This window comes from Oncorhynchus clarkii, chromosome 5, assembly GCF_045791955.1.
Source record: "Oncorhynchus clarkii lewisi isolate Uvic-CL-2024 chromosome 5, UVic_Ocla_1.0, whole genome shotgun sequence".
Taxonomy (NCBI): Eukaryota; Metazoa; Chordata; class Actinopteri; order Salmoniformes; family Salmonidae; genus Oncorhynchus; species Oncorhynchus clarkii.
This window is the reverse complement of record NC_092151.1, coordinates 28,334,595-28,353,624: the sequence shown is the minus strand read 5'-3', so window position 1 is coordinate 28,353,624 and position 19,030 is coordinate 28,334,595. Positions and strand designations below refer to the sequence as shown.

At 41.0% G+C, this 19,030-nt stretch overlaps 1 protein-coding gene across 2 annotated transcripts in view; it reads left to right on the top strand.

The window, feature by feature from the left end:
- The window catches only part of LOC139408612 (atrial natriuretic peptide receptor 2-like), a 56,181-nt gene that overhangs the window by 34,137 nt on the left and 3,014 nt on the right, over positions 1-19,030 (top strand). For both annotated transcript variants that reach the window (XM_071152697.1, XM_071152696.1), the window contains exons 11-20: positions 5,036-5,140; positions 5,521-5,592; positions 6,299-6,458; positions 6,581-6,736; positions 9,827-9,995; positions 12,637-12,783; positions 13,842-13,965; positions 15,909-15,977; positions 16,075-16,249; positions 17,115-17,213. In XM_071152697.1, the coding sequence (XP_071008798.1) occupies positions 5,036-5,140; positions 5,521-5,592; positions 6,299-6,458; positions 6,581-6,736; positions 9,827-9,995; positions 12,637-12,783; positions 13,842-13,965; positions 15,909-15,977; positions 16,075-16,249; positions 17,115-17,213 (1,276 nt within the window). The remainder of the gene's footprint in view (positions 1-5,035; positions 5,141-5,520; positions 5,593-6,298; positions 6,459-6,580; positions 6,737-9,826; positions 9,996-12,636; positions 12,784-13,841; positions 13,966-15,908; positions 15,978-16,074; positions 16,250-17,114; positions 17,214-19,030) is intronic.

The following is a 19,030-nucleotide window of genomic DNA, read 5'->3' as shown; positions in this document are numbered from 1 at the left end:
TATGAGACTCAAAATTGAGCTCAGCTGCATGCTGTTTCCATTGATCATCCTTGAGATGTTTCTACAACTTGATTGGAGTTGACCGGTGGTAAAATTCAACTGATTGGACATGATTTGGAAAGGTACACACGTAAGGTTCCACAGTTGACAGTGCATGTCAGAGCAAAAACCAAGCCATGAGTTTGAAGGGATTGTCTGTAGACCTCCGAGACAGGATTGTGTGGTGGCACAGATCTGGAGAAGTGTACCAAAAAATGTCTGCAGCATTGGAGGTCCCCAAGAACACAGTGGCCTCCATCATTCTTAAACTGAGGAAGTTTGGAACCACCAAGATTCTTCCTAGAGCTGGCCGCCCAGCCAAAATGATAGTAACTCTGACAGAGCTCCAGAGTTCCTCTATGAAGATGGAAGAATCTTTGAGAAGGACAACCATCTCTGCAGCACTCCACCAATCAGGCCTTTATGGTTGAGTGGCCAGACGGAAGCCACTCCTCAGTGAAAGACACGACAACCCGCTTGAAGTTTGCCAAAAGGCACCTAAAGGACTCTCAGACCATGAGAGACAAGATTCTCTGGTCTGATTAAACCAAGATTGAACTCTTTAGCCTGAATGCCAAGCGTCTTGTCTAAAGGACACCTGGCACTATCCCTACAGTGAAGCATGGTGGTGGCAGCATCATGCTGTGGGGATGTTTTTCAGTGGCAGGGACTGGGAGATTATTCAGGATCGAGGCAAAGATGAACGGAGCAAAGTACAGAGAGATCCTTGATGAAAACCTGCTCCAGAGCGCTCAGGACATCAGACTGGGGCGAAGGTTCACCTTCCAACAGGACAACAACCCTAAGCACACAGCGAAGACAACGCAGGAGTGGCTTTGGGACAAGTCTCTGAATGTCCTTGACTGGCCCAGCCAGAGCCCGGACTTGAACCTGAAAATAGCTGTGCAGCAACGCTCTCCATCCAACCTGACAGAGCTTGAGAGGATCTGCAGAGAGGAATGGGAGAAACTCGCCAAAAACAGGTGTGCCAAGCTTGTAGCGTCATACCCAAGAAGACTCAAGGCTGTAATTGCTGCCAAAGGTGCTTCAACAAAGTACTGAGTAAAGGGTCTGAATCAAATCAAATCAAAGTTTATTTGTCACGTGCGCTGAATACAACAGTGAAATGCTTACTTACAGGCGCCAACAAAAATTATGTGTGTGTAGGTAAGTAAAGAAATAAAACAACAGTAAAAAGACATTTGAAAAAAGAGTAACAGAGCTATATACTGACACCTGTTAATCAGGCTTATTGAGGTAGTATGTACATGTAGGTAACGTTAAAGTGACTATACATATATGATGAACAGAGAGTAGCAGAAGCGTAAGAAGAGGGGTTGGCGGGTGGTGGGACACAATGCAGATAGCCCGGTTAGCCAATGTGCGGGAGCACTGGTTGGTCGGGCCAATTTAGGTAGTATGTACATGAATGTATAGTTAAAGTGACTATGCATAGAAGATAAACAGATAGTAGCAGCAGCGTAAAAGAGGGGTTGGGGGGGCACACAATACAAATAGTCCGGGTAGCCATTTGATTACCTGTTCAGGAGTCTTATGGCTTGGGGGTAAAAACTGTTGAGAAGCCTTTTTGTCCTAGACTTGGCACTCCGGTACCGTTTGCCTTGCGGTAGTAGAGAGAACAGTCTATGACTGGGGAGGCTGGGGTCTTTGACAATTTTTAGGGCCTTCCTCTGACACTGCCTGGTGTAGAGGTCCTGGATGCCTGGCAGCTTTGCCCCAGTGATGTACTGGGCCATACGCACTACCCTCTGAAGTGCCTTGTGGTCGGAGGCCGAGCAATTGCCGTACCAGGCAGTGATGCAACCGGTCAGGATGCTCTCGATGTTGCAGCTGTTGAGGATCTCAGGACCCATGCCAAATATTTTTAGTTTCCTGAGGGGGAATAGGCTTCGTCGTGCCCTCTTCACAACTGTCTTGGTGTGTTTGGACCAATCTAGTTTGTTGTTGATGTGGACACCAAGGAATTTGAACCTGCTCCACTACAGCCCTGTCGATGAGAATGGGGACGTGCTCCTTGTACCTTTTCCTGTAGTCCACAATCATCTCCTTAGTCTTGGTCTTATGTAAATGTGATATTTCAGTAGGACATTTTTATACATTTACAAAAATGTCTAAAAACCTGTTTTTACTTTGTCATTATGGGGTATTGTGTGTAGATTGATGAGGGAAAAAACGATGTAATCCATTTTAGAATAAGGCTGTAACGTAACAGAATGTGGAAAAAGTCAAGGCGTTTGAATACTTTCCAAATGTACTGTATGTGTGATGTTATTTCTTAACATTATTATCATAAAGTCTAGCGTGTTGTTTATCTCTTTGCTACCTCACTGCAGGGGTATTCATTCCCTAAGTAAGCGTTTGTTAAGCTTATGTTCAGCTAGATGGTCCCTTGGGGCTCAGTTGGTAGAGCATGGTGCTGTAAACATCAGAGTCGTGGGTGCAATTCCCACAGGGGGCCAGTATGAAAAAAGTATGAAAATGTGTGCACTCACTACTGTAAGTTTGCTCTGGAAAAGAGTGTCTATTAAATGACTCATATGTAAAAAAATATAGTGGTCTTTTACCTCGTTGATGATTTAGTTTTATTGGCTGCTATAGAGAGTCCACTCACCTGATTTAAACCAGTCGCTGATGAAAAGACTAAAGTAGTAAACACTTGGACCCTCCAGGATTAGAGTTGAATGTGCCTGTCTTGTTCCCTGCCTCCTGTTGTTGTGGGTGATCATACCTCTGTTTATGACCCCTGTGCAACAGCAGTAGTAGAATAAGTCTCTCCCACTGAGGTGGTTAAGCCACTGTAGACTTTGGGGGATGTGAAGGGGATGTGTACTGAATCATTACCAGGTTGTTCACAGGAGGGCCTCTTTCACTCTGCTGCAGGAGATGTCTCATTAATGAACCTGTGCTCTTGCTGCTGTTACAAAATGGCCGCTCCATTATAGCTGATTATAAATCCATAATATTATATATATTATCACCTAATGTTGTGATAGATCTTTTTATCAACTTAAGTTCTTGTGAACATTACAAGTTTTTAACTTCTATTTGCTATTTATGGCCTCTAGGCCTCATTGACCTGAGCTCATATAACTTGTTTTTAAGTTAGAAAAAGCATAATGTATGAATTATTTTGACTTTAACAAATACTCAGATTAAATATATTGTGCTAGTTATCACAGACTACTTTGTGTCAAAGTTTAACAAGGACTCTCCTCCTCACCAGTATCATGATCAAAGATATGATCAAGAGCCTCACATACAGTATATTGTTTGGTCATTGTGCTGCCACAGTATGAATTGTGAGCAAGGCCTCAAAAAAGCTTTATATACCTGAGCTGAGAGAAAAGTTCTATATATTATTGAAACAATGTTGCGATTTTTTTGTGAGAATGCCAACAGGTGTGGTTCCCGTGGGGGAAAGATTCTATTGGGGGTTGCCATGGAAGCCAAGAAGGGGAGTGAGGTGTGTGTGTGTGTGTGTGCTCAAACACACAGGCATGTGGGGGTCTGGGAGAAGAAATGTGTTCATCTGATGAATGGGGATATGCCTGAACTAAATGTTATACACCAATTGTAGTCTCACCAATAATTTCCTTTGACCGGGAACACCACAGGTGTACAAAAGTTAAATAAAACACCCACAATGTAATCAAAATCATCCAAATGTATTTTGTGTGTTGAGATACTCTGTGTGGACAAAAGTCATGGAATATTATGACAATCAGATTAAGTGAACTACATTTTTCAGAGAGAAAACTTGTAAATCGGTCCAATTCGACCAGAACACAGCAGGAGGGTTAAAGCTACTGAAAAGCCAGAAGTCAGTGCTATTATCTGATCTCTGGGTCTGTATTAATTGAGTTATCACCTGTGTTGGTGGATAAGGCTCTGGGTGGCCTGGGCTCTCTCACTCTATGTCTGTGTCTGAGCTTTGGATGTGAGACACAGCGGTGGGCAGGCTGCGAGCACAGGAGAGACAACAGTCTGAGCTAGCAGCTCCTCAGACGCCCCGGCGACCTGATCGGCGGTCAGGCCCCGCTCGTGAAAGAGCCAACCAGACGGGGGAGAGAGGGGTCTGCCAATGGAAACTTAACTGCTTGTCTTCCAGAGCCTCTCCTCCCCTCCTCCCTTAGCTAGCGTTCAGCATGGGAAATGATATAGGCCAAAGGGAATGCTAACTTCTCCTGAGTCGTGAAACAGGAGTGACTGACTCCCTGGTTTTGGTGTTATAGCAGCTGTCACTCACCTCTGTTTTCCATGAAATGGCCCCAGACCAAAACACACCATACAGGTTATGCTCGCTGTTTTTTTAGAAGTTTCATGCTGCTCAGAGATATTATGTACATCCTCCCTGCTAGGGCATGGATGTATTGAAACCGAGAGGATATGTGGAGAGGAATTAATTTGTGTGTCTCTTTAAAAGATTCCTTCACTCTGTTGTTTATACATACACAGCATATGGAACTTTTAAATACAGAGCTCACAATGCTTTCCAAGGTGATTTCCATGACATTTTATTTGACATGATTCATTTTTGGACTAGATCCCATGTAATGCATTTTACACGTTAGCCAGCTATGCACTTATATTATATTACGTTAGCCATCTATGCACTCATATTATATTACGTTAGCCAGCTATGCACTCATATTATAGCTAGTACATCCTTTCAACACCTCCATATGTTTTCACATTCTGTGGTTTTTCACAACACTGCCTCATTCATAACCTCTCGGCCCAGTTTATTCACATGCACGTGTCAACTGGATGGCCTATGAGTGAATGCTATACTCAACACGTAGACAAGACACAGTGCCAAACCTGCTAGCTGTAAATAGACTATTCTGAGGTTTTGTCTGTCCTATTTGTTAGCTTTTCTAGAAAAGCTCATCCATTTTTTTTTTGCATCTATTGCCATATAATCTTGAGAGATATAGCTATAATGATGTAATAATTATATTTGTTTTGGTTACAGATGAGAGATGTGCAATTCAACCATTTAACCAGATTCATTGGTGCCTGCATTGACCCTCCCAACATCTGCATCGTGACTGAATATTGTCCCAGAGGCAGTCTTCAGGTAACACCTCACAATCATTATATTTAATGGAATATTAGTTGTATTGCATGTTTTGTCAAGTCTGACCACCAATATTATATTAAAATGGCTGTTCAGTGTAATCTTACTCATTTATTAATTCATACTATTTCTGTAAATGTATGGTTTGGAAACAAACACTTGACTTTCATGTTCAGTTTGAAATGCCAGTCTGATATACTGCTACTGCCAAAAATGTAAGAATGTAAAACTATAGGAAACTTTTAGCAATGGAGCTTATTGTGTGAAAACATTTCATACTGACTCACTGTAACACTGTGTTACTGTTTAAAAGACAGGACAGATACATGTGATGTAGCAAGATGACAGCAAGATTCCAGAAATGCTTATTTAACTTTTAGGACATTTTGGAGAATGAGAGCATCAATCTGGACTGGATGTTCCGCTATTCACTCATCAACGACATAGTCAAGGTATGTGTTCTTCACCTACTTAGGTGTCATATTGTGGAAAATATAAAGGGAATCCATGTGTGTAGCCACGTCACATGTTGCTGTAAGATAGCAGTCAACAATACTATGTTGGTAACTGGAGTTTGGTTGTTTTGAGGTCACATGGCTATATGCATCAAACTTCATATGACCTCAAACTTGGACAGCAACATAATCACAATCTCACCACAAAATTCTTTGCACTTAATAAAAAGTAATCATCCATATATTTTCAATAGTTATTTATAGCCTGCTCTAACAAAGGGGCTTTTTGTTTGAAGTCACTATCTTGAGAGATACTATATTGGTGAAGTACATGGAGAATGGAGTACACTAACCACATTGCTGTTAAAATAACAGTCCTTCAAGCTGGCAACAACAGGGACCTTCTGACAAGCAAAAGGGCCTATAAGCCACATTCTGATACACAAGTGTCGCAAAATATTAGACGTATACATGGGAGTGCAATATCCTTTTGAGTCCCCGTAGAAATGTTATGCACATTAATACCACAAAAGTTCCAATGTGACATGTAAACTGAACACTTGGATCCATGCAGAATTTTTTATTACATTTCCATTTCGATCAAACTCAAAACACATATTTTCCACATGATCAGTATGTTTTCATGTATGCTATACTGTAGGAAAAATGTATTGAACGGTACATTTCATGCTTGCTCCTCCAGGGAATGAACTATCTGCACAACAGCTACATCGGCTCCCATGGAAATCTGAAGTCATCTAATTGTGTGGTGGACAGTCGATTTGTGTTGAAAATTACAGATTACGGACTGGCCAGTTTCCATTCATCATGTGAAAATGACGACTCGCACGCACTCTATGCAAGTAGGTCAACATTGTCAGCCGAGGTGATCACTTTGCCTCTTCACCAATGGAAGGAAACTAAATGGAGGATTGGATAAAGGAAAGGGTGTTCAGTGGTTAATGTGAGTTTGTTGTGTTTCCAGAGAAGCTGTGGACGGCCCCTGAGTTGTTGATTTACGACAGACACCCTCCACAGGGCACCCAGAAAGGAGATGTGTACAGCTTTGGCATCATACTCCAGGAGATAGCCCTGAGGAATGGACCCTTCTATGTGGAGGGCATGGATCTGAGCCCCAAAGGTAAAATTAATTACGCCAATTAATTACGCCAACCATTGTTTATTATCAGCGTGCTGGAGAGGTTCCAACCAACTCAAGTACACATGTTGGTCAGGAGCTCCTCCCAGGGCAGTCCAGTTAGTTCTCTTTTATACAGACAAGTTATATTTGCATGATTCAGCTTATTCATCATTCATAATTAATTCATCACTAACATTTGCTTAATTCATGTGACAGACCAATACCTCATGAGGCTTCTTCTCTCTAAGCTGAGACCTTGAAACTAAGACATCCCTTTCTCAAAACAAGGTTTTGGGCGTACTGCCAAATTGCAGATACTGATAGTGAGGATTCATTCAATCAGTCACTTGCATGAACAAAGAAATTGGTTATTAGAAAAGCACATGAATAGAACACAGAAATTGAATAAAAGCTATCAGTAGCTATCAGCAAAGTCAATGCTAGTAGAAAATAGAAAGGTGTGTGCAAGTGTTAGTTTACAAGAGGCAAGGGTGCTGTGGGGTTATTTAAGATACTTTTTGAAGAGGTAGGGTTTCAGCCATTTTCTGGAAGATGAGCAGGGACTCTGCTGTCCTAACTTCAAGAGGAAGCTGGTTCCACCACTGGGGTGCCAGGACAGAGAAGAGCTTTGACTGAGCTGAGCGGGAGCTGGCCTCCCATAGGGGTGGGAGGGCCAAGAGATCAGATGTGGCAGAACGGAGTACTCAGGTTGGGGTGTCGTGTTTGACCATAGCCTGAAGGCAGTTCTTCAAATCAAAGTTTATTTGTCACGTGCGCTGAATACAACAGGTAGACCTTACAGTGAAATGCTTACTTACAGTCTCTAAACAATAGTGCAAAAAAGGTATTAGGTGAACAATAGGTAAGTAAAGAAATAAAACAACAGTAAAAGGACAGGCTATATACAGTAGCGAGGCTATAAAAGTAACGAGGCACACCGGTACCGCTTGCGGTAGTAGAGAGAACCGTCTATGACTGGGGTGGCTGGGGTCTTTAACAATTTTTAGGGCCTTCCTCTGACACCGCCTGTGCAGCTTTAGCCCCAGTGATGTACTGGGCCGTACGCACTACCCTCTGTAGTGCCTTGCAGTCAGAGGCCGAGCAATTGCCGTACCAGGCAGCTGTAGAACCTTTTGAGGATCTCAGGACCCATGCCAAATCTTTTCAGTTTCCTGAGGGGGAATAGGCTTTGTCGTGCCCTCTTCACAACTGTCTTGGTGGGTTTGGACCATTCTAGTTTGTTGTTGATATGGACACCAAGGAACTTGAACCTCTCGACCTGCTCCACTACAGCCCCGTAGATGAGAATGCGTGCTCGGTCCTCCTTTTCCTGTAGTCCACAATCATCTCCTTAGTCTTGGTTACTTTGAGGGATAGGTTGTTATTCTGGCACCACCCGGCCAGGTCTCTGACCTCCTCCTTATAGGCTGTCTCGTCGTTCTTGCTGCTCCGTAGGCAAGTACCATGGTCTTGTCGTGGATGCAAGTTCCCACATGGCTGACATATTGAACATCAAGTTGGGCATTTCCATGGTAACGGAATTACGAGTTGATTCAGTTGTTTCACTTTAAAATGTATGCCAAACAAAAACATTGATATCAAAGTTTAACAAACCCTACAACTCTATGCACAAGGCCTACTTTTAACAATGTACACTGAAAAAAAACTTTAGTAAGGAATTACGGTAAAATATACCTCAGATGTTTATGCAAAACCACGTAAATATTTGCAGAATGGGGTGGCACCTTGAATGACATGGCACCTTGAGTTTGAAAAATATAACATTTTGGTTATTGAACTACAGTAAGTGAAGTGGATTTACACCCGGTAACAGAATTACAGTAATGGAATTACATCATGGGTCCCTGATCTGTACTAAACAGAAATGCTTAATTATGGATATGAATGTCATTGTTTCACAAGTTTGGACATCACAGTAGTGTACAGTGCAGTACAATACAGCACAGCAGAGCAGTTCAGTACAGTAGAGTACAAATATACTGTACTTGTTACTTCTGTGAACTTTCATTATCCTCCCTCATCGGGAGGGGAAGAAATGAGAAAATATCTTAAATATATGTGGATTTTTGGTAACGGAATTACAACCCACAAAGCATTTCTTATTCTTACTGAAGGTAAACAATTTCTCCAAAATTATATATACTGAACAAAAATATAAACGCATCTACTGCAAAGATTTTACTGAGTTCATATAAGGAAATCAGTTTACAGTTCATATACGGAAATCAGTCAATTGAAATAAATTAATTAGGCCCTAATCTATGGATTTCACATGACTGGTAATGCAGATATGCATCTGTTGGTCACAGATACCTTTAAAAAAAGGTAAGGGTGTGGATCAGAAATCCAGTCAGTATCTGGTATGACCACCATTTGCCTAATGCAGCTTGATAGATCTCCTTTTCAGAGTTGATCAGGCTGTTGATTGTGGCCTATGGAATGTTGTCCCACTCCTCTTCAATGGCTGTGTGAAGTTTCTGGATATTGGTGGGAACTGGAACACGCTGTCGTACACATCGACCCAGAGCATCCCAAACATGCTCAATGGGTGACATGTCTGGTGAGTATGCAGGCCATGGAAGAACTGGGACATGTTCAGCTTCCAGGAATTGTGTACAGAGCCTTGTGACATGGGGCCGTGCATTATCATGATTTATGAGTGCATTTATGAGTGCGTCCAATGCAGATTTGTAGAGACGGGCTATACTGAATATAGTCTATTCACGTCGCGTTTAGAGTTTCCTCCCGCATGTTGTTGGAAGACAAAAGAGAAAGTAGTATGAAGATGGGAACACAAGTGTTCCTTCAGGATAATCATCAATGCATTTTTGTCCAATAAGCAAATGACTTACATGGACACGTTTAGACATTTTTATTAGTTTGACATTTGGCAATGTGAAACCAACCTGACCAAGTTAAAACATTATATTAACAAATAGTCTGACTCTGATTCAAACTATAGCTCTAAACTATGTGTGAAAACGCCCTTAATTGATCGATCGATTTCACTGTTTTCCCAGAGAATGCAGAACACACACACTAACACACACCTTATCTTGTCTATTACAGAGATAGTGCAGAAGGTGCGTAACGACCAGAGTCCTTACTTTCGGCCCACCACAGACAACAGCTGCCACTGTGAGAAGCTGACCATCCTGATGGATAGCTGCTGGGCCGAGGACCCAGTCGAGCGGCCAGACTTCAGCCACATCAAGATCTACATCACCAAACTAAACAAGTGAGCACTGAGCACCGTCGTGCCCCAAAATGGCTTCCAATCTCTACTTGTATCAGATACATAATATTTTCTTTGGATTTATTTTATGAAGATGTTTGAAAAAGAGAATGAAGGAAATAATTGCATTAAGTTGATATTATCAAGAGACGCTGGAAAAGGGATCTACTATTAATATTAAATAAAATCGGGATGCTTATCACACACAAATCATTTCAGATCAGAGTGATAGGAAGTCTTCTACCTCCAAAAGTGTGTGGTTTATATTTATCTTGTTGTTTTTCATGGCATGATTTAGATGCATATTTTGGTTCATTGGTGTGTGCGTGTATGCATGTAAAAAGCATGTTTTCCCTTGAGCTGGGCACACCTGACGCTGATCAAAAGCAGGAACACCTTAAAGATGTACAGATGAGTGACCTCTGTAACGAAGAAATTAAAGTACTTTATGAGCTGTGGGAGGAAATCAGACCCTGGTATTTGCTTTGTCGCTGGATTAAGCTTTCCTTCAACTTTCAGATGTGCCCTCTTAGCTTTCCTTCAACTTTCAGATGTGCCCCCTTAGCTTTCCTTCAACTTTCAGATGTGCCCCCTTAGCTTTCCTTCAACTTTCAGATGTGCCCCCTTAGCTTTCCTTCAACTTTCAGATGTGCCCCCTTAGCTTTCCTTCAACTTTCAGATGTGCCCCCTTAGCTTTCCTTCAACTTTCAGATGTGCCCCCTTAGCTTTCCTTCAACTTTCAGATGTGCCCCCTTAGCTTTCCTTCAACTTTCAGATGTGCCCCTTAGTGCAGAAGTGTTTTGATGTTATTCAACGCTTCTGTATTTCTTACAAGTGCAAACAAAGGCTTTTTTTGTGTTGGTATAGTAGAAATCCTGCTTTTGAATTCTGACAGTTGTGACAGGGAGATCACAACTACGGTTGCAAAGGTACCGGTAATTTACCAAAGAATCTTCAGTAATATTGGTAATTAACAGGTCATTTTTGTCAATCTATGGTAACTTTGGTAATGTATACTTGAATAACTAAGATCTGGTGACTGCGCAGGCCACTTCAGTAAGCTGAAATCACTGTAATGTTCGTATAACCATTCCTGGACAATACTAGCCTTGTGGCATCCTGCTGAAAAATCCATTAATGGATACACTGCTGCCATGCAGGGATGCACCTGGTGGGCAATGATGTTCAGATATCCTGTGGCATTCAAACGTTGCTCCACTTTTATCAAGGGGCCCAATGTGTGCCATGAAAAGACCACACCATAACACCACCACCACCAGCCTGCAGTGTTAACACGCATGATGGATGCATCTACTCATGTGGTTTTCTCAATACCATAGTCCTCCCATCAGCATAAAACAGCAGGAACCACGATTCATCAGACCAGGCAATGTAATTCCAATTCTCCAGTGTCCAGTGTTTTCGTTCCTTAGCCCACTGCAACCGCAGTTTCTTGTTTTTTGCTGAAAGAAGTGGAACTCTGTAAGGTCGTCAGCTGCCATGTCCAATTTGTGTCAAGGTACGACGAGCTGTGCATTCTTTTATGGGTCTTTGGGCACCAATATTGTACTGGACTGTCAGTTGACTAACTGTAGCCTGTCTGTTGCTCTGCACAATTCGTCAGCCTCCTTTGTCCTCTTTCATCAATGACACATTTTCGACCACTGGCCTGCCATTGGCTGGATGTCCTTTGGGTGGTTGACCATTCTTGATACACACAGGAAATGGTTGAGTGTGAAAACCAGCAGCGTTGCAGTTCTTGACACACTCAAATCGGTGCGCCTGGCACCTACTACCATACCCTGTTCAAAGGCACTTAAATGTTTTGTCTTGACCATTCACCCTTCACACAGCCATTCACCCACACATACACAATCCATGTATTAATTGTCTCAAGGCTTCAAACCTTCTTTAACCTGTGGCATCAATAAGGGATCATATCTTTCACCTGGTCAGTCTATGTCATGGAAAGTGCAGGTGTTCCTAATATTTTGTACACAGTGTAAATTGCACAAGAATTATACATTTATAGATTTTTTTAAGGTATTTTTTTATCTTTATTCAACCCGCCACTTTGTGTAGCCGTTAATGATAATGATAACCGTCTGCTGGTAAATGGAAAGGATTTCCCAAAAACCTTCTCAATTACATTTGAACTACAGTGTAGTCTATGCCTACCTGACAGAATTATATCATGATTATTTGCATCAATCCAGTGAGCGTTTTGTTTAGGAAACTCTGCAATCACACGAGCGCTACAGAAACACTGCTAACCAAACAATGGTCTCTGGCTGGTGCACACTTGCATTAAAGGGCACCTACACACAAAATTCAACATTCTTAGATTTTTCCCAGATCTTAAAAGTGGCCTCCTGATGTATAAAAAAAAGTGTGATTTTGAGATGCCGAAAACCTGAAAATAAATTGGAAAAAGAAAACGGAGAAATGGATTTAGGAAAAACTCAACGGAATCAGGCAAAAAAAAATACAGATTTTATCGGGCCCTAGACCATGAAGTCACTTCTGAAATACGCATTGAATTGTACATTAGGTGATGTTAACAGAATAGAAAGTTCAGATATTTTTCATTCAGAATGGCAACAAATGAATGGGTATGTTATCTTTCTGTCTTTTGTCATCACAGGGAGGGAAGTACCAGTATTCTGAACAACCTGCTGTCCAGGATGGAGCAGTACGCCAACAACCTGGAGAACCTGGTAGAGGAACGAACGCAAGCCTACCTGGAGGAGAAAAGAAAAGCCGAAAATCTACTTTACCAGATCTTGCCACAGTAAGAATCATTATTATTCCTATTTTCGTCTTGCCCTAGTATCCTTATTATCAGTCTGAACTTCTGCTTATCAAATTGTGAAAATGAGGAAACTATTTTCCGTGTAATGCTGTGCCACTTGATCATTGTTCAAATTCCAAGAAAGAGCGTCTCAGCTTTCTATATCTCACATTTAAAAAAGATACACATTCACAGTTAAGCAGAGAGGAGATGAAAGAGCGTCTCAGCTTTCTATATCTCACATTTAAAAAGATACACATTCACAGTTAAGCAGAGAGGAGATGAAAGAGCGTCTCAGCTTTCTATATCTCACATTTAAAAAGATACACATTCACAGTTAAGCAGAGAGGAGATGAAAGAGCGTCTCAGCTTTCTATATCTCACATTTAAAAAGATACACATTCACAGTTAAGCAGAGAGGAGATGAAAGAGCGTCTCAGCTTTCTATATCTCACATTTAAAAAGATACACATTCACAGTTAAGCAGAGAGGAGATGAAAGAGCGTCTCAGCTTTCTATATCTCACATTTAAAAAGATACACATTCACAGTTAAGCAGAGAGGAGATGAAAGGGCAAGATGGGAGCTGACAAGCAAACTTCTCATTAACCAGAACTAGGAGGAGAAATGTGATAGGGTGTTAAACACCTCTGATAACACGAAAGCAGCAAACGATAAGCCATGTCCTCCATCTATTTAAGCTGTCTGTCTCAGCGCCGTAGTCACACTCATTTATCCTCCCATTGTCTGGCCAAATGACTCCCTCCAACTTTAAGCCAATTTGACAGACAGAAAATGGCCTGAGAGAACCGAGATACCTTCTCTCACTGCAGAATTCCGATCATTTGACCAGAGTCCTGGATTAACCCAGCTGCTAGTGCTGCACTGTGCCTCTGGCTCTTTACTGTACTTTAAAATATTGGTGAACAGGAAATGATACTGGTAGAATCTGCTTATTTACTCATTGTGGATCGTAGCTGCCAAGCTTACTGTCACTGTTGATTTATAGCAAACGATAACATTATCTCTTAAGCACTGTATAAGTTTTCTTGTCCACAGCTCAGTAGCAGAGCAGCTAAAGCGAGGGGAGACGGTCCAAGCGGAGGCGTTTGACAGTGTGACAATCTACTTCAGTGATATTGTGGGTTTCACGTCAATGTCAGCTGAGAGTACACCACTGCAGGTAAACAACTGTCAGTAGATATATTCACTCCTAACCAACAACAGGTACAGACTTTATACAGTAGCTATCCTATACCAACCAACAGCAGGAGCAAATCCACAACATGATTTTGCACTTTGAATCTTACTGTGTGACTAGTCAGTTTTGCTAAGTAAAATGCACTCAAGGTTTATTGAGTCAAAGTATCAATTCACCATGGGAAATTAGAGACTTCCTGTAAACTCTCCCTCAAGACACTTGAAGGTAGTTGACAAGAAACCTTGAAAATATGCTGGTCCAACAACTCATTATGGGAAGAGAATATGAAGAGGAAATGTAGAGGAGCTTCTTTGTTACTTACACCGATCTCACTCATGCAGAGCCTATTAAAGCACCTACCGTGTGTCTCATAGTTACAAAGCATTCCCACATGGAGGCCACAACTCAAAATAGCTATTGTGAGTAGCTGAGAGTGCATTGACGCATTGCTGAGTCACTGGGTGCTGTAGCTGCTATGAAATGTGTTCTCTCTCATGAAGAAGAAGAAGAAGATTTCAAGACCACTCATAGATTGAGAATCCCTTCACCAGGGTCTAAAGTACTGTATGACGAATGGCTGATGAATGGTTAAGGGCTTGTAAGTAAGCATTTCACTGTAAGGTGAATGAATACCTGTTGTATTCGGTGCATGTGACAAATAAAATTTGATTTGATTTGATGGGATTGTTGTAATGGTCTCAATGGTTGTAATGGTTTTAAGTGCAGTGCCCCAACATGTTATTTTCTCCAGACATTTTGGTCGTTCCGAATTCTGAAATCCATCCAGAGAAACCAGGTTCTTCTTGATGCTACTTGTGCCATGAATTCAGACAAAGTCTTACTGGAGTGTTTCTTCTAAAATTGTGAAGACATGTCAGTCTTCATATAATTTCCAATAACTCTGCATGAGCGATATTTTGTACTTGGCGAGTGGTACACTCAGACAGATCTACTCTATTCATCCAGCAGAAGCTACTTACAAGTACAGTCATAAATCTTACCTTTCATCAAATGTATTTTAATATAGCTCAGAGCTAAGAATCCAACCACTAGGTTTCAGTGGCGATGTATTATGTGAAATATATTCATTGTTCACTTATATTCTACGCCCTTGATTTTAAGGTCACATGTCTATTCAATTAAGGCCACAAAACAGACGGTATTCTTTCAACATTAGTGTAGCTTTGAGGTTTAGGTATCTCACCTACCAGTTAGGGCTCTGTTTAATTAAAATATCGAATTACATTTATCAATTTCCCCCCAGATTAAGTCGTAATGGTTTAAGAAATAATGCTAAGCCCCTCTGAAAGTTAAACTAGAACTAAGACTGTTTTCCTAGCACCATTTATCTCTCCATAAGCCACTGAATCTCTTAACTTGACCAATAGACCCTCAAAGGAATTACAATATACAAACATTTATTTTATGAATGACAAGAAACACTTCATATTTTGAATAAACAGCTGATGTGTATTACTCTTCAAATTCCGGAAAACATTGTGAAAATGTGTCCCCAGTATTTGGTCTGTTGCGTTGTTTTACTCATGCAAGCACATTTCTCAGTAAATTGAGGTTCTGGGCACTTGTCCAAGGCAGGGGGAGCAGAAATATTTTAATCTGACTGGGGAACCATTGGGAGTTCATGCAGAAACACATCTCAGTCAATCACGGGGGCAAACCAAATGGAACATGCCTCATGAACACGCACAGTGGAACTTATTATCTTTGCACACTATCTTTGAAATTGCTAAGTTTCACAAATGTTTGCCACTAGCTGAAGAAGTATTTCTAAAATAGAGAATGAAGGAGCAGGAGGGTAACAGTTACCCGGTTTTAGTGGTGGTGTTTGTGATTGTTCTACCCTTGAACTATTGTTTCTAGTTTACCTGAGTACTGTAGCTAAAGTTTTGTTTTACTCTTCATAGGTTGTGACAGTGCTGAATGATCTCTACACTTGCTTTGATGCTATCATTGATAATTTTGATGTGTACAAGGTAAGTCAGATTAATAATGTTTTGTAATGTAAATATGGTTATTTTTATATATAATCACCTGTTTCAACCTACTAACATGTTGTCATGTATATCTGAGGTGGAGACCATTGGTGATGCGTACATGGTGGTGTCAGGGCTTCCAGTCAGGAATGGTAACCTACACGCAAGGGAGATAGCTGGGATGTCTTTAGCCTTACTAGAACAAGTGAAAACATTCAAGATTCGTCACAGACCCCAAGACCAACTACGGCTAAGGATAGGAATCCACACAGGTATCATTTCACATTTCACATAGAGTTTGAAATTATGGTTAAAATGTCTTATGCTTAACGACTGTTAGAAGATAGATGTTGTTGTTGTTGTTTTTTCAAATTGAATGAATCAGTGCTTTTGGGAACTGCCCAATCCTTCTCCTGATCCTTAGCATCCATATCGTTACCAGTCAAAACACCTCTAATAAATCATACAAATGTAAATCTTTCAATACCTCCTAAATGTTACATGATCTTCCCTAGCCAATGACAGTTTATTTAATTCTAGGACAAATAACTGAATTATGTTATGACACAAAATTATTTATTATATGGTAAATAGTTGTCTAGACAAGAAGTCATTTGTGATTAAATTGCCCACTTATGTATCCTGCCTCATGATTGCATGGGGCTTTTGCTCACTAATTGTTATAAACTGCTGTGATTGGTTATGACAGTTGATGACAATATCTAGGTTTTAAGACATACAGTATTTCAGCTAAGAAATCTCTGGAGATATCTCCAGTACCGACAATATTTTGACATGATGATCAAATACAACAAATACAAGCTGTATTGCATGCAAAGGAGGTTTTTCGTTGTGCTTGGACACAATTATCTCATGCAGGCACTATTTATATTCTTATTCAAACACTTGACATGAATATCATCACTGATAGGTCTTTAAAAATTGTGTGTGGGAGGTGCCTGATCCTGTCATTGTGGGAATATGTTGTTTTTGAGTTCAATCATATCTTGATCATGCTTTTAAATACACTTGGCTTATCATGAGGTTCTGGTGATGAAAGAAATTGTTATCCATCTACAGTATGCTTTTCCATGGAGGATATTTCCAGTAAATGTCACTGCCTTTTGTTCTGTACAGGGCCTGTCTGTGCTGGGGTGGTGGGTCTGAAAATGCCCAGATATTGTTTATTTGGAGATACTGTCAACACAGCGTCTCGGATGGAGTCGAATGGAGAGGGTGAGTTTCAGATTTGAATCTCTGTTTTCCTATTTTCTATTTTGATTGGTGTCAGCACTTTAACACTTAAAACTATTAATGTGGAAATGTAGCCGCATAAAACAGTGTCACATTCTGGAATCCAGTTGGGACAATAATATGAATGACTACCTCATCTCTGTACCCCACACATAGAATTATCTGTAAGCCCCTGAGTCGAGCAGTGAATTTCAAACACAGATTTAACCACAAAGACCAGAAAGGTTTTCCAATGCCTCGCAAAGAAGGGCACCTATTGGTGGATGGGTAAAAATAAAAATAAACATTGAATATCCCTTTGAGCACGGTAAAGTTATTAATTACACTTTGGATGGGTTATCAATAAACCCAGTCACTACAAAGATACAGGCGTCCTTCCTAACTCAGTTGTCAGAGAGGAAGGAAACCACTCAGGGATTTCACCATGAGGCCAATGGTGACTTTAAAACAGTTACAGAGTTTAATGGCTGTGATAGGAGAAAACTGAGGATGAGATATTGTACAATCCAGGTGGGTAAATCTCTTAGATTTACCTAGAAAGACTCACAGCTGTAATTGCTGCCAAAGTTGATTGTAACGTGTCTAACAACATGTTTTCACTTTGTCATTATGGGGCATTGTGTGCAGTTGGGTGAGGTTGAAAAAGCCATCTTGAATTCAGGCTGTAACACAACAAAATGTGGAAGAAGTCAAGGGCTGTGAATATTTTCTGGAGGCACTGTATGTTTCAGCTGACACAAACTAAAACAACTACAGTGCCTTGCGAAAGTATTCGGCCCCCTTGAACTTTGCGACCTTTTGCCACATTTCAGGCTTCAAACATAAAGATATAAAACTGTATTTTTTTGTGAAAAATCAACAACAAGTGGGACACAATCATGAAGTGGAACGACATTTATTGGATATTTCAAACTTTTTTAACAAATCAAAAACTGAAAAATTGGGCGTGCAAAATTATTCAGCCCCTTTACTTTCAGTGCAGCAAACTCTCTCCAGAAGTTCAGTGAGGATCTCTGAATGATCCAATGTTGACCTAAATGACTAATGATGATAAATACAATCCACCTGTGTGTAATCAAGTCTCCGTATAAATGCACCTGCACTGTGATAGTCTCAGAGGTCCGTTAAAAGCGCAGAGAGCATCATGAAGAACAAGGAACACACCAGGCATGTCCGAGATACTGTTGTGAAGAAGTTTAAAGCCGGATTTGGATACAAAAAGATTTCCCAAGCTTTAAACATCCCAAGGAGCACTGTGCAAGCGATAATATTGAAATGGAAGGAGTATCAGACCACTGCAAATCTACCAAGACCTGGCCGTCCCTCTAAACTTTCAGCTCATACAAGGAGAAGACTGATCAGAGATGCAGCCAAGAGGCCCATGATCACTCTGGATGAACTGCAGAGATCTACAGCTGTGGGAGACTCTGTCCATAGGACAACAATCAGTCGTATATTGCACAAATCTGGCCTTTATGGAAGAGTGGCAAGAAGAAAGCCATTTCTTAAAGATATCCATAAAAAGTGTTGTTTAAAGTTTGCCACAAGCCACCTGGGAGACACACCAAACATGTGGAAGAAGGTGCTCTGGTCAGATGAAACCAAAATTGAACTTTTTGGCAACAATGCAAGACGTTATGTTTGGCGTAAAAGCTCATCACCTTGAACACACCATCCCCACTGTCAAACATGGTGGTGGCAGCATCATGGTTTGGGTCTGCTTTTCTTCAGCAGGGACAGGGAAGATGGATGGAGCCAAATACAGGACCATTCTGGAAGAAAACCTGATGGAGTCTGCA